Source organism: Fragaria vesca, unplaced genomic scaffold, assembly GCF_000184155.1.
Source record: "Fragaria vesca subsp. vesca unplaced genomic scaffold, FraVesHawaii_1.0 scf0512956, whole genome shotgun sequence".
NCBI lineage: Eukaryota > Viridiplantae > Streptophyta > Magnoliopsida > Rosales > Rosaceae > Fragaria > Fragaria vesca.
Genome location: NW_004443397.1, coordinates 24,264 through 37,756, shown reverse-complemented (window position 1 = coordinate 37,756; position 13,493 = coordinate 24,264). Strand labels below are relative to the sequence as shown.

Sequence of the window (13,493 nt, the reverse complement as noted above, 5' to 3'; positions counted from 1 at the left end):
AGCTGACATATCACTGCCATGTTCTAATTACAGTCTCCTATCTTGATGTTCCGACAAATGGGGAAGGCTGATCTCTCAAATGTGCTGCAAATGAAAGGACATTGCATCTGTATTCTGGTTGATATACAACAGAGGGCAGAAGGTCTCTAGAACACAGAGGACTACCATATGTCTTGATGCATATATGGTTATTTGCTTTTTGGTTTTGTTTTGTGGCCTGGAATGTATATTTGTGGAATTGTGGACTGGAGTGCAAATATTTGATTGTATTTTACTATTTAGTTTCCAACTTTCCACGAGCAAATCACGTGCCACGTTTAATGGGCCAATGGGTTTGCCTTAATCCAATCTTAAATAGGTAAAACGAGGGCTTATTTGTAATTCCTCGCCCCTTAATCACTGATCAAATGCTAATCTCACTATAAAAGAAACCCTCGATTCTCTTTTGCCGATAATTTGCAAGAGGGTGAGGTTGAAAACTATGTCAGGGGGCTACCCAGGTATCATCTTGCCCTTTGAATCTGAAGCTGTCATGCCCAAAGATTTCATAGGAGGAGGAGCTCAACCTGTTGGAGCATATGAGGAGGGCTTTTGCAAGATGTCTGGTATGAAGGAAAAGATGCCAATCTTCATCGCGATGCCTCCGGAGGATCCTCCATGGGTAAGTCCGTCCGAACTTGTACATTTTATTTTGTCATTTGGTCATTTTGTGCAGTTTCCTGAACCTGAATCTGAAATTGATCAAGTCCTGACTCTCGGTCTTCCGTTAGAATGGAATGGCTTTGACGATTTTGTTACTGAGTTTGAGGGACCTCAGGTTGGGGCAGCATATATTGAGGTACGCGATTTGAAGGTCTAGAGGTTATCAAACGAATTTTTAGAAGCCCAGAGGTTTTTCTTCGTGAACTGATCAGCAACGCCTCTGATGTAAGTCTCCACCATTGTAATAGGAAAGATTTTGGTTAGGATTTGGGTTTCTGTGAATTTTGGGACTGATGGTGTTTTGTTTTGTGCAATTAAGGCTTTGGGCAGGTTTAAAATGCAGAGCCTGGGTTGTCATCCAGAACTTTCAGTCGAAATTGAAATTGATAAGACTGAAAAGACACTTTCTATCACGGATAATGGCATAGGGATGACTAAAGCAGGTTACTGAATATTTTGATACTGCATCTACTGCATTCTTTTAATGCATCATATGTGTTTTAATACAAATAAACCATTGTGTAATTGTAGATTTGTAGGGAATTAAGTATTCAGCCTTTTTTGACTTTGTTTAATTGTTCCACTGAATCTAATTTGGTCTATCATTCATGTATATGCAGATCTGAAGCATGAATTGGGTACTATTGGGTGGTCGGGAACTAACAAGTATCTGGAGTATTTGAAGTTACAGGAATTATCTCATCCGAGCATGATTGGAGAGTTTGGTTGTTGTTTCTTCGCTGCTTTTCTTGTCGCCCACAAAGTCCAGGTTTTCTCAAAACATGATGAAGATGAACAATACATGTGGGAATCACAGGGTGATGGCTTCTTTACTGTCATCAAGGATGTCCATGGCGAGAAACTTGTGAGGGGCACCAAGGTCACTCTTTTCCTAAAAGCAGATCAGGTATAATTTAAAACCAATGACCTGTTCCTGTTGAGTTTTTCTTGTATGTTTTCATTGGAAATTAACTTTCGTTTTTGTGTAACGGTACTGACCAGATGGAGTACTTGGAGGAGGGGAGGATTGAAGAGCTTGTGAAGAAGCACTCAGAATTCATAAGCTATCCAATATACCTTTCAAGGAAGCTTGCCTCTGAGTTTGTGAGCGATCCAGTTGGCCTCTCCGGCACTGAAACAGACCAGAAGATTATCAATGATCCTAGACCATGCTGGCTCTCTAAACCTGAGGAGGTCAGCATGGCTGAGTATGTTCATCCCTTCAAGAGGTTGACCAGTGATGGGGAACACCTGCTTGCGTTCAAGCATTTCTCCATGCCTGAAGCTAATGGCATTATCTTTGTCCCTAAGAGTGCCCCATTCCAACACTTTGACACCAGGGAGAAATCTCATAACATCAAGCTTTATGTCAGGAGGGTGTTCATCATGGACAAGTCGGATCAGTTGGTTCCAGAGTACCTTGAATTTGTTAAGGGTGTTGTAGGCTCTGACCACATGCCACTCAACATATGTCGTGAAATGCCTCGACAAAGAATGACTTTGGATGTGATCAGGAAGAACATCGTAAAGTATTGCTTTGAGATGTTTAATGAGATTGCTAAAAACAAAACGGATTACACAAAGTTCTATGAGGCATTTTCCAAGAACTTGAAGCTGGGAATTCATGTGGACAGGCAGAACAGAACCCAATTGGGTAACCTGCTCCGATACCACTCCACCAAGTGTCGTGAAGAGCTCACAAGCTTCCAGGAGTATGTGACCAGGATGAAGGATGGTCAAAATGTTATTTACTATGTTAATTGTGAGAGCAAGAAGTGGAGGGTGAACTGTTCAATCTTGGAACTCCTTAAGGAAATGGAGTATGAATTTCTCCTCATGGTAGATGCTGACATGTACACGGTGGAAGATCTGAAGGAATATGATGGAAAAAAGCTTGTGTCTGCCTTTAAGGATGGTGAGCTCATTGACGAGCTGAGGAGGTGAGGCAGAATGAAGAGGATAAGTATTCAATGTTTTGGAGCTCTGTTCTTTTCGATTTGATACGGCATCGTACAGTATGGGAGCCAGGGGACTTTTATAAAAAAAAGAGTTTTAGTAGGATGTATATTGCTTTTACTATCAAGTCTATGACTATAAGTATTATCGTTATGGTATTTTTTTTTTTTTTTTAAATATATATAGGATGGTTTTCAAGTGTTGTTGCCATGGGATTCTGACAAAGAAGAGCTTTATTTCATTGGTTTTACTGTCAAATTTATCAGAGGACCAGAAATACTGGCCTCGATGCATGCCGGTAACTACGTTTGCATTAAACACTTGAATGCAGTTTAAAATCTCATGGCATTTAAGTGTTTAACATTTTACATTAGTAACACACACTTGACAGCACCAAGCAAAGAAAATACTGTAGTTACATTTCAATAATAGCAATTTGTGGAGTAAACAATTATCTTGAACTAAACAGTTCATGCTTTGTGAGATGGTTAAAAGCTACTCAAATCTGGGTTCTATTCTATCTGATATCCACCATTTTGACTTCACCAGACTTTTTGATCCCTTCGCTTTTCCCAACTTTGTATCGGCCTCTTCCCCTTTGATGTCATTACAGAAACTGCAGGTAATCATATACAATCAACACTGTCAACAATCACTGACCTGTAGTGAACGTTACTCGCATATCATTTGACACAAACTGTTAGTAAGTGCAGTACAGAAACTTATGGTCTAAAACTCAAGATCTGAAATAATATTGACCAGAAACAAAACCTTTAAGACGACATTGACCTACAGTGAAGTTACTGGATACCAATGTCATTCGCTATTTCACATGTCTACCAGCTAAATAATATTGTAGATATGCATGAAGGTGAAATGCTTCGGACTTGAAAAGAAATCAACATGTGAATAGTCACTGAATTAAAAAGTAAAGTCCTACACCCATAGTAAGGTCTGTTGGATAGAAGTCTACAATGTAACGCCATCTGTTTCTGTGAGCTTAAAGAAACTTGGGAATATGCACGCAGAGGAAGTATGTACGCTTCTTTAATGGATGTCAAGACAACATGCTAGCATTGATATCATAAACATTCCAACAAATATGACACAAGGAAGGAAAATATAAAGTCTCCCCAAATCAAATGGAGTTTTAAAGTCAAATCACAACTTGGATCCAAAACGAGGGATACAAAGACCGCCCCTCAGTTATTGATGCGACTGAAAAAGGAAACAACCAAGCCACGATAAGCAGAATTTATTGACACTCGTCGCATTTCAGAAGCCAAATACTTAAGGAATGCATACAAGAAGTTATTGACTAGAAAGGACACATTACTTCTATGGTTATCACACTCAAGTACACAGTTAAAGCAACCATACCACAATGTGCAGTGAAAATATGATGCAAGTTACAAGCATTCTGATTTCGTAGTTTAATCTTTCAAGCACAGTTAACCACAAGGACAATTTAAGCATAGATCAGCCAACACAAGATTTTGAACTCTAATACCTAGACAATCAAATTAGAAAAGATTAAGCATGCTGCTACAGCATTTATTCCCTTCTGTTACGCACATCAGTTTCAAACATTGTGGAGCTTCGCGATCCAAATTCGCGTTGCTGCCATACCATTTTAGCTTCTAAAGTCCTTATACAACCAGTTAAATTCCAAAACAGCAAATATGCAACATAAAATATAGGAATCTAAGTTCCTATCAGCACGAGAAAAGAAAAGAAAAAAGCACCAATTACCTGTAAAATTTGTTCTTCGCACAGTGGTTTCTTGATAGATTGAGCCTTTGATTGTAGAGAGACTTCTGGTAAAGTTCTCACAATGAATTTCTCGAGAATTGCATTAATCGGTGTTTGTTTCGAACAGTAGCAACTCAACATGCCAAATGGTGCAAGTAATCACTGTATAAGAAACCCACCAGCTCTGTTTCTCCAATGGTCCGCTTGAGCATTCTGAGCGCCTTCATTAGCAGTGGAAATCCTGTGTCTCAATTATAGGATTTGACAAGTTGAAGATGAACAAAAAACTAAAAACAAGTTTCCAAATTTCAACTTATATCATTATATCAATAAACTACTAAACACCTTCATAGTTGCTCCCAAAAAATTGAATAAATCACTTAAGTGCCATAATTCAACATTTAAAAAACATAACCTATTTCCACTTTAAACTTTACATACAGACCTGAGTCCCAAATGTCACAAACTTTTATAAAGAAAAATATGGAACTAAAACAACCGAACCCCCCCCCCCAAGCTGAAACTCCAAAGTAGTTAATCAACATACTTAACAAGAATTATAAACAACATCAAAAATAATGAAATAAAATCAAAGAACCTACAAGTACCAGTTTTCTCATCTTCTACTCTAGTTTAGTATATAATCACAAACAAATACAATAAATGAAGAAATTACCCTAAAGTACCTAATAAGTATTATGAAAAAGCATACACAAAATCAAAAGTAATAACTGAGGACTAAAAGTTTTAACAAACTCAAAGAGACAGTACTTCTCAAAAGAGATTGAGGTGACTGTAACGAGCAAACTCACAAAACTAATCAGCTTTGCTTAATTTCTACAGAGACAAGGAGTAATCTTTTAATGATTATGAATCAAATCGTGTCCGCTGAAAGTTTAAGGAAACCAATAATAAACACTACAAAAAGGAAAAAATAAGAAAAACCAAAAAGCCAGGTACATGCCAGTGGCACAGTAAGCGTCTTATGGACGCTTTATTGGAAGGCTTTATTCTGGTCCTATTTATTTATGGACGGCCAACGACATAGCAGACGATTTATTCCCCTCATGCCAATACCCTCAACTCCGCTTAACTAATCTGCAAAACAAAGTAGCAGTTATCATACCAACGGCAGAAATCATGATCCTAGGCCAATCCAGCCGCCTTCTTCCTGAGGGAAGTATCTTATCAATGGCTTCGCTTGCAAAACCAGGCATTGATGCCTCTCTAACAGCTTCCACGGCTGCCAACGAATATCGGCACACGGGACAAAAGTTATTTATATCAAGCCACAGGTCTATGCAATCTCCATGATACATATGCGAGCAGGGCAAGCGTCTAATTACCGGCTGATGATCAGTCTCCGCTTCTACAGCAATGAAGTGATCAAGAGCCTCTCTACAAATGGCACATGGTGTCTCTCTTACATTAGCATCCAAACTATCAGGCATCAGTTTCTCCAAAGCCTCAATGGATGATTTAGTTGCAGGAATCGGCTTAAATATTGTAGCCCTATCAATAATAACTTCATCGTTTGAACGCCTTGACCCTCCCGATAAGTGAGGTGTTATATCCCCAATGCCAGCACTACTTCCACTGTCCAAGAAGCGAATACTCACATAATATATATTAATATTAATAGGCACCCCGGGAACGGCTTTATCAACCACCTTAAATATTCTTTCAAGAACAGGTGCCTGCGAAAGTTCTCCTACATACAAGCTTGAAAGATTCTCAGCCATCATCTTTGTATACACATGCCTTTTGGATAATCGTTTGACATCAGAGAGAAGGACAAAAAACCTTCTCTCAGTAAGAAGTTTTGGCGTATCATAAATAATGGGTATTGGAGCCTCTTTCCAGCTGATACCAATCTTGTCAAAGCTTCTGAATCTGATTATTGTGTCCACTTCGTTCGCGATTTCAAGGACTTTGGGTGCAATTGTTCCTAATTGTTCCACGCTGTAGAAAGAACAATGTGAGTCGATTTCCATGCTTGAAGAACTGATATCACTGGGAAGATAGAGAATCAATAACTTATGGTAGTTGTCTATATAGTTAACAACTGTAATCTTATTCTATAATCACCCTCTCTTCTATAATCTTATTCTTCTCCATATTGGAGGTCATATATAACATAAAACATAATATAACCAACTGAGATTAGGAAACATGATCTAACTCGGAAAGAAACATTATCGAAAAACTCTGTTACCTAATACAACAATGAAATAAACCCAAAACAACAGGAGTAAACCGAAATTGAAATTTTCTTTTTTCATTAGGAGTAATTGAATTGTTTCCAGAATTTAGTTCAGTACTTCATGAGCTGTTTACTTTTGTGCTGTTTCAGTTCGAAAGCTCTAATCTTTTGCCAATGTTCTGGATCTTATGTTTACCCATCAGCAATTCGAGAAGAACTGTGAATTCTAGGGAGGCATAGACAATTCAACTACAGGAAGGTATATTCTTCTCTTCCTCTCAAACTCTTACACATAAAAAGCTAAATAATTTCTTGCTTGAAGAAACAATGAAGACAAAGAAGAATCCTTATAACTATAATCAGTTTACAATCTACAGGAATCTGAAAAAAAACAAATTTTGGTAAACCCATCTGAAACAATTGAATACCTTCTGAATTGAAGAGGCTGAATCAAAGGTAAAGAAAATCATGCAAAGCAATATTTGTTATACTTGCATGTGAATTAAATCCACTCCTCCTTTGTTTTTGATAAAATACATCCCCAGAACACAGATTGTTTTTGTTTTTTTGGTTTTGTACTGAAGTGAAGGAAAGGGTAAGGGTTTCTGTGGGACCCACTTCCAGATTCCAGATTGTGTGTTGGATTTGGTTTTGTACCTCAAAAGTAAAAACCCTGTCTTTATAATTTTACCACAACTGCTGGGGTAACTAACCTGAACCAGTCAAAGTTAACGAGAAGGGTAATAATTCGATCTAACGGCGTTCGGGATATTGAAAGCCATGTCTGAAACTTATATGCTTACTCCTCGTGTTGATCACTATGCATCGGTCGGCTGTATGATCGATCTTCTTGTTCGCGCGAATATGTTGGTCCAGGTTCACTAGATTAATCGTATAAATGGCAGCTCCGTTCTAATGGATGCCAAGACCAACTATATTACTAGATTTTCACAATATATTGTTAAATAGCGTTGCTTATTTTTATCAACTGGAAGCTCGGTTGCAGCAACAACACCACCACCATTATACATTCATACCATATGGAGAAACTTTCCCTATTCCATACAAACCAAATTAGGATCACAAAGTGGCAAACAGGACTGAAAAAAGAAAAAGAACTGTGCCTTGTAATTCCATTAATTAGGTAGCTGCTGCTTTAACATCTTCTTCCATCACCTTTTCGGATCTCCTCCTAGTCTAAGGAAGTTGCAGAAGGACTAGATCCTCGAAGTCGTCAGAAAGATATGCCTTCTTCAGGGACATCAGGGTATCCAGAAGAAGCCTGGTTGCTCTCTTATAGAAGTGGATGGTCTTGATCATGAATTCGATGTTGCTGATTCTTCACATCGTGAAAGAGGTTCAATTTATGACACTTGCAGCAATCAATAGAGTTGTGCAATCCGATGATACTCCAAGAAATCTCAGGATTCTGCTGCAACCTATGTTGAACTGTGCAGTGAGCATACTGTTCCTTAACAACGTCAGAGAAAATTGTATCAGTTCACATCGGATCTTACTCATCCCAATAGTTCAAAGCGTAATTGCATCTCCCACGAAATCACCAAAATCATGCAAGCCCCAAGTTTTAGCGTCATTTTCAAAATATTAGTTACTTGTAACGAGCAAATGACTATTGATCGAGTTGCGCTTCCTGATCAGGATTGGAGACAATAGAGAGGCCAAGAATGAATAGACCACTGGCATCGAGTTCCAAGCTAGTACAAGGTGGCTATCAGACAATTGAGCATCATGATTCTCACTGTGTTGAATAGCATTGCTTTTATGTCTTCAGCAGGAACGAACTTATATATACATTAAGAGTTGCAGTCCCATACAAGCCAAAATAAAGAACAGGAAGCGGAAAAACAGAATTTAAAGGAAAAAAAAAAATGAGCTTGTAATTCCGGGATTTCCATTTGGTAGCTGCTGCTTTAGTTTTTGGGATCTACTCCAAGTCTAGCACGAATTCGAGGGTCTAGTCCTTCTGCAACCTTTTTAGGATCTACTCCGGCGTCTTTGAGAGTCACAGCACGAGGCCGCTGAGCATAAATATCTCCATGAATAGGGTCAGATTTAACGCGGTTGTCAGACTCCTGGATATGAGCTACCTTCCTGAAGAAGGATTTGTTAAGAAACTTATCGGCGTCCTCCACCACACGGTCAGGCTCCACCACCTCCGGCAGCATCTCCCGCCGATCCTTCTTCACAAAGACGTTGGGGTTGTGGAAGAGCTGTTGCTTGGCAGTGTGGAGTCCCAGCGATACTGAAAGTGCTATCATCCCAACAGCTACATACACAGGCACAAAATCTCCCCTGGGCTTCTTACTGCTCAGTTGCTCGGCCATGTTAGCAGTTGGGTTATAAGCTCTCATCTTAGGTAAGGTTGAGGTTGCATACCCTCTTAAGCCACTCACCACTCGTTGCCATTGATTCTGCATCATGTCATAAACTTGATCATTAACTGTTTACCCAAAATATGAAGAACTACAGAGTAATAAGATATTAAAATCTGAAAAGAGCCCACATACCATTGATCTGAAAGCCATGATCTTCAGCAAAGTGATAGAAATCAGAAACGAGAGTTTTCAACAGAAATGGTAGGATCAGTTAATCACACACTTGCAGAAAGTGATTCTTAACTTGCTTCCAACTGCTATTGGCTAATGGTTTTACTTATAAGATGGGCAGGTTGACAACAGTTACTGAAACAGGTAGAGAGTTCTGGAGCCACGTATCACTGTCCAGAAGAACCAAGGGGACAGATGTCTAAGTAAGAGAGTGTCGAGTGTCACAAAGAACCCTCTTGAACCAACACGTGAGCATCAACTTATCTAACTTTATTAAACCCTCTTTGTTTTCGATTACCGACTCATTAAACCCTTTAGCATGATTCAAATTGATGTTTCCAAAGTCCGTCCAGAACAAAATATATTGCTTCTGTTTGAGGATGTAAGCTATCCCCTGCAAGAAACTCATGGTTGGTTCCATTCAACCTAATCAAACTACAGCCATTGTTCTTCTTGACCCTCTTATTAGCACTTATGGAATTTCTGGTTTTAACCAGATCATCCCATTTCTCTGCATTGGCATAAACACTAGCCATGATTGAATACACACCACCATCTTCAGGGTCCAACTCCATCACATGCTCAGCGGCTGTCTTTGCACTCTCCACATCACCATGTATCTTGCAACCTCCAAGCAAACCACCCCACACAAACACATCACCCCCCATTGGCATCTTCTCTATCATCTCCATAGCCTCCTTGATCAACCCTGCTCTTCCAAGCAGATCAGCCATGCACCCATAATGCTTGAGCTCTCTGGGCACCCCATAGACCGATTCCATTTCATCGAAAAGCTTTCTAGCTTCGTCTACTTTACCTCCATGGCTGCAACCCACTAAAACCCCCAAGAAGCTAACCCCGTCAGGTTTAACTCCAGCCTCTATCATCCTGAAGAAGTACTCCAGTGAGAGATGGGCATGACCATGCATTGCAAGCCCAACAAGCATGGCATTCCAAGTGAACACATTCTTCCCAGAGCTCGACTCGAAAATCTTCATAGCAGTCTCAATGCACCCACATTTCGCATACAAGTCCACCAACGCTGTCAAAAAATACGAACTTAGTCTACTCCTGTTTCGTTTAACATAGTCATGGATGCTCCTCCCTCGCTCCAAATCACCCAGCTGCGCACAAGCAGAGAGTGCCGAAACCAAGCAGATATCATCAGGCCTAATTTCCGACTCCATCATCTCACCAAACAGCTCAATCGCCTCCTCGCAGCGGCTCGTCTGCGCATACCCTGCCAAAACAGTCCCCCACGAAACAGAGTCCCTCTCAGGCATTTCATCAAACACCTCTCTCGCATTGTCCATCTCGCCTCCCTTAACAAACGCGTCGAGCATCGCATTGTACGAGACCATGTCCTTGTGGGGACTTTCGTCGAACAGCTGGCGTGCGTGGTTAAGATTGTGGCATACTGAATAGACATGAATGAGGGTGTTGGCGACGAAGGAATGTGAAGCGAAACCGAACTTGAGGGCTTGGGAATGTAGGGCCTGGGAGATCGGGAACGAAGAAGGGGCGAGGTGGGCGCAGGCTTTGAGGGCGAAGGGGAAGGTGTGGAAGTCAGGGGGGAGGGAAAGGCGGCGAAGGGAAGCGAAGAGGTGGAGGGCGGGGAGAGGGGAGGAGAGGAGGGTGTGGGCCCGGATGAGGTTGTTGAAGGAGAAGGTGGAGGGGTTTGGGATGAGGTTGAAGAGAGATGTGGCGTAGGTGAGTGAGGTTGGAGAGGAGGAGGGTTTGAGGAGAGAGGTGAAGGTGTGGAGGAGGTTGGGTAGGATTTTGGGATGAGAGGCAGTGGCAGTGGCAGTGGCAGTGGTGGTGTGAGCATGGATTTGGTGGAGTTGTTTTGGGGTTTTGCAGTGTTTGATTAGGGTGATCAGATTGGTGGTGCTACTCATTCACTTGCTTTTGCTATGTGCTTCTGGTTCTTTCAGCAGGGAAGTGAAAATGGGCGGGTAAAACCGTAGATAAGGGGGACAAGTGATTGGAGCAAAGGATCTACTCTACTTGTGTACAAATAAAGTGTTCTGTGCCTAGCAATCAAACTTGGGTGGACGTGCCGGAGTGGTTATCGGGCATGACTAGAAATCATGTGGGCTTTGCCCGCGCAGGTTCGAATCCTGCCGTCCACGCTTTTTATTACATTTTCAAGTCTGTCTTCTTTTTTTTCCCTTTCTTTCTTAAGCCAGTTAATTATTGATTGGTGTATCGAATTTGGAAGTGACGTATAATAAACAATAATCTTGCATTCATAAATTCAATAACGGTGAAAAACAAAAGGAGGAGTGACATATAATAAGCGATAATCTTGCATTTAGAAATACATTGCACTTTATTTTTAAAGTTTCATTTTTTCATGCATATTGTCATGTTATTCGATAAATGAAAGAAACAAACTACAGCTAAAAACCATAAGAAGCAACCCTTCTCAGCTAGTGTTGATCCAAATGGACCAAGTTATCTATGGTTAATACTACTTATCTTTAAAAGATGTTTACCCATGAGATGCAAGACTTAACTGAAAGGCATGATGCAGTTGAATTTTCTGTTTCGTAACAGCAGTTAGACCTGTGGCTATTTCGTGCAAGTTCTCCCTATTGTTATGGTCTCAACGGAACATGTTGGGTTGATGGCAATAGCCAATAAGAACTGGGGTTGGAACTACAATTACAAAATGTTTGTTATAGAAAGCAATTGTCTGGCCGTAGTTCAAGCAATCCAAGCAGATGGTGATGACCTTCTAAGGATGGTAGCTTGGTAGATGATGGCGATTAAGCTTAAGAACTATGACTGGTCTAGCTATTGTTCATACCCAAAGCAACCAACAATATGGCACATCAACTCATCGCTAGATGGATAGTAATCCTAGTATAGCCTACAAGTCGGGCATAAACTTTATCCAAGCACCAACTATTTTGTTGGATGCTCTACTTTTCTTAAAGAAAATAAAAATGAAATAATACGTGGCAGTCTTTCAAAGGGTGTGGGCAGCAAATTTCTTCCCGCTTAATTTGACCATTTTCGAACACAACACAACGTAAGCGTTTTCTCTTGTCCACAATACATAAGCACAAACGAACCTGTCGAAATAAACCCACATTTCCGCAGCCATGGCCTACTCTACTGTAGCTCCACCCTCCACCTCCATCAACAACACCACCAAGGTCAGTTTCTAATGTTTAATACCATAAATATGTACCTTTAGCTTTAGCTCTAAGTTTCTCAACTTTAATATATATATTTTTTCTTTATAGAAGGACTTGGATGTCTCTGCGTTCTCTTCAACTTGTCCGGCTTCATTTCAGCTATGCAAGAGATCAGTCTCCAAGAAAATCTGCTCCGTCATGTTGCCATCAGAGCGGAAGCCAGCCACTACTGGCTTGGTTAGTCTTCTCCATTGATTAGCTAGGTGCTCTGGGGTTAATTAATGGAAAAATATTTTAGTTTTCCAGTTTTTCATATTGTGTATCGGTAGTTTTTGGCAGGTGAAGACCGGAATGACGATGGCGGAGAAGATATTGGCAAGGGCTTCAGAGAGAACCCATTTGAGCCCGGGTGACAATGTTTGGGTTAACATTGATGTTTTGATGACCCATGATGTGTGTGGCCCTGGTTCCTTTGGAATCTTCAAGAAAGAGTTTGGCCAGAATTGAATGCTAAGATAACTTCATTTTCAGTTGAGAAGATCATGGAATTGATCACCATATTTTTATGGTGGCTAAGTAGTGCTTCATTATTGTTTTGACGACATTGTAGGTTTGGGATGGAGAAAAGGTTGTTGTCATACCCGAACATTATATATTCACTAGGGATGAGCGCGCAAAATCGTAATGTGGATACCCTGAGGGATTTCTGCACTGAGCAGAACATCAAGTATTTCTACGATATCAAAGATCTTGGTAACTTTAAGGTGTGGATTTGAAGATTTTAGGGGAATTTTCATATACACCCAATTTTGAAGAGTGGTTTTAAATAAAACCCACTTAATATTCTTATCTGATAGACATCTAAAATGTATCAATTATGATAAATATTATGTCTTATTTTTTCTAAATTTTACATAATTGCCACCATTCAACTATAACATATAAATATAATAAATATGCTTAATTGATGTTGTCTTAAATACCTTGATTATGAGTTTTTCTTCTAACACTAACATTTTTCGATCAATTTGCAAGAATCATGAAGTTTTATTTATTTTTATGAAAAAATATAGATTAAAGGAATTCATTCTATAATCTATACATAAGGTAAAATATAATATGAATAAGATATCTGATCTAAACCTTATACCCTAAACCCTAAACCCT

The 13,493-nt window shown here is 39.9% G+C and overlaps 3 protein-coding genes, 1 non-coding gene and 1 pseudogene across 5 annotated transcripts; 2 read left to right on the top strand and 3 right to left on the bottom strand.

The window, feature by feature from the left end:
- Nucleotides 1–491: 491 nt before the first annotated feature.
- Nucleotides 492–2,994, top strand: LOC101309413 (annotated as a pseudogene). The gene is made up of 6 exons (XR_185455.1): nt 492–661; nt 771–927; nt 1,022–1,145; nt 1,323–1,609; nt 1,705–2,717; nt 2,845–2,994. The product of XR_185455.1 is annotated as a heat shock protein 83-like (transcript).
- On the bottom strand, nt 2,986–7,137 carry LOC101313375. The gene is made up of 4 exons (XM_004309438.1): nt 7,042–7,137; nt 5,537–6,423; nt 4,411–4,631; nt 2,986–3,274 (listed from the first exon to the last, which is right to left on the bottom strand). The coding sequence occupies exons 2-3, from the start codon at nt 6,402–6,404 to the stop codon at nt 4,570–4,572; spliced, it is 930 nt and encodes a 309-aa protein (XP_004309486.1). The 5' UTR covers nt 6,405–6,423; nt 7,042–7,137; the 3' UTR covers nt 2,986–3,274; nt 4,411–4,569.
- A 1,218-nt stretch (nt 7,138–8,355) lies between these two features.
- LOC101313084 lies at nt 8,356–9,256 on the bottom strand. The gene is made up of 2 exons (XM_004309437.1): nt 9,142–9,256; nt 8,356–9,045 (listed from the first exon to the last, which is right to left on the bottom strand). Exons 1-2 carry the CDS (start codon nt 9,157–9,159, stop codon nt 8,545–8,547), a joined length of 519 nt encoding a protein of 172 aa, XP_004309485.1. The 5' UTR covers nt 9,160–9,256; the 3' UTR covers nt 8,356–8,544.
- A 226-nt stretch (nt 9,257–9,482) lies between these two features.
- LOC101309115 (pentatricopeptide repeat-containing protein At5g61800-like) lies at nt 9,483–11,078 on the bottom strand. Its single transcript, XM_004309506.1, has one exon. The coding sequence runs from the start codon at nt 11,076–11,078 to the stop codon at nt 9,495–9,497; it is 1,584 nt and encodes a 527-aa protein (XP_004309554.1). The 3' UTR covers nt 9,483–9,494.
- A 152-nt stretch (nt 11,079–11,230) lies between these two features.
- On the top strand, nt 11,231–11,312 carry TRNAS-AGA. Its single transcript has one exon. It is a non-coding gene; the product is annotated as a tRNA-Ser (tRNA).
- The last annotated feature ends 2,181 nt before the right edge of the window (nt 11,313–13,493 follow it).

What these genes read in the sequence shown, in the direction of transcription:
- LOC101313375 (XM_004309438.1), bottom strand. Translation starts at nt 6,404, where the DNA reads ATGGAAATCGACTCACATTGTTCTTTCTACAGCGTGGAACAATTAGGA. An exon ending in GATCATGATTTCTGCCGTTG is followed by an intron (nt 4,632 to 5,536) that starts GTATGATAACTG and finishes CTGCTAATGAAG; the next exon opens with GCGCTCAGAATGCTCAAGCG.
- LOC101309115 (XM_004309506.1), bottom strand. Translation starts at nt 11,078, where the DNA reads ATGAGTAGCACCACCAATCTGATCACCCTAATCAAACACTGCAAAACC.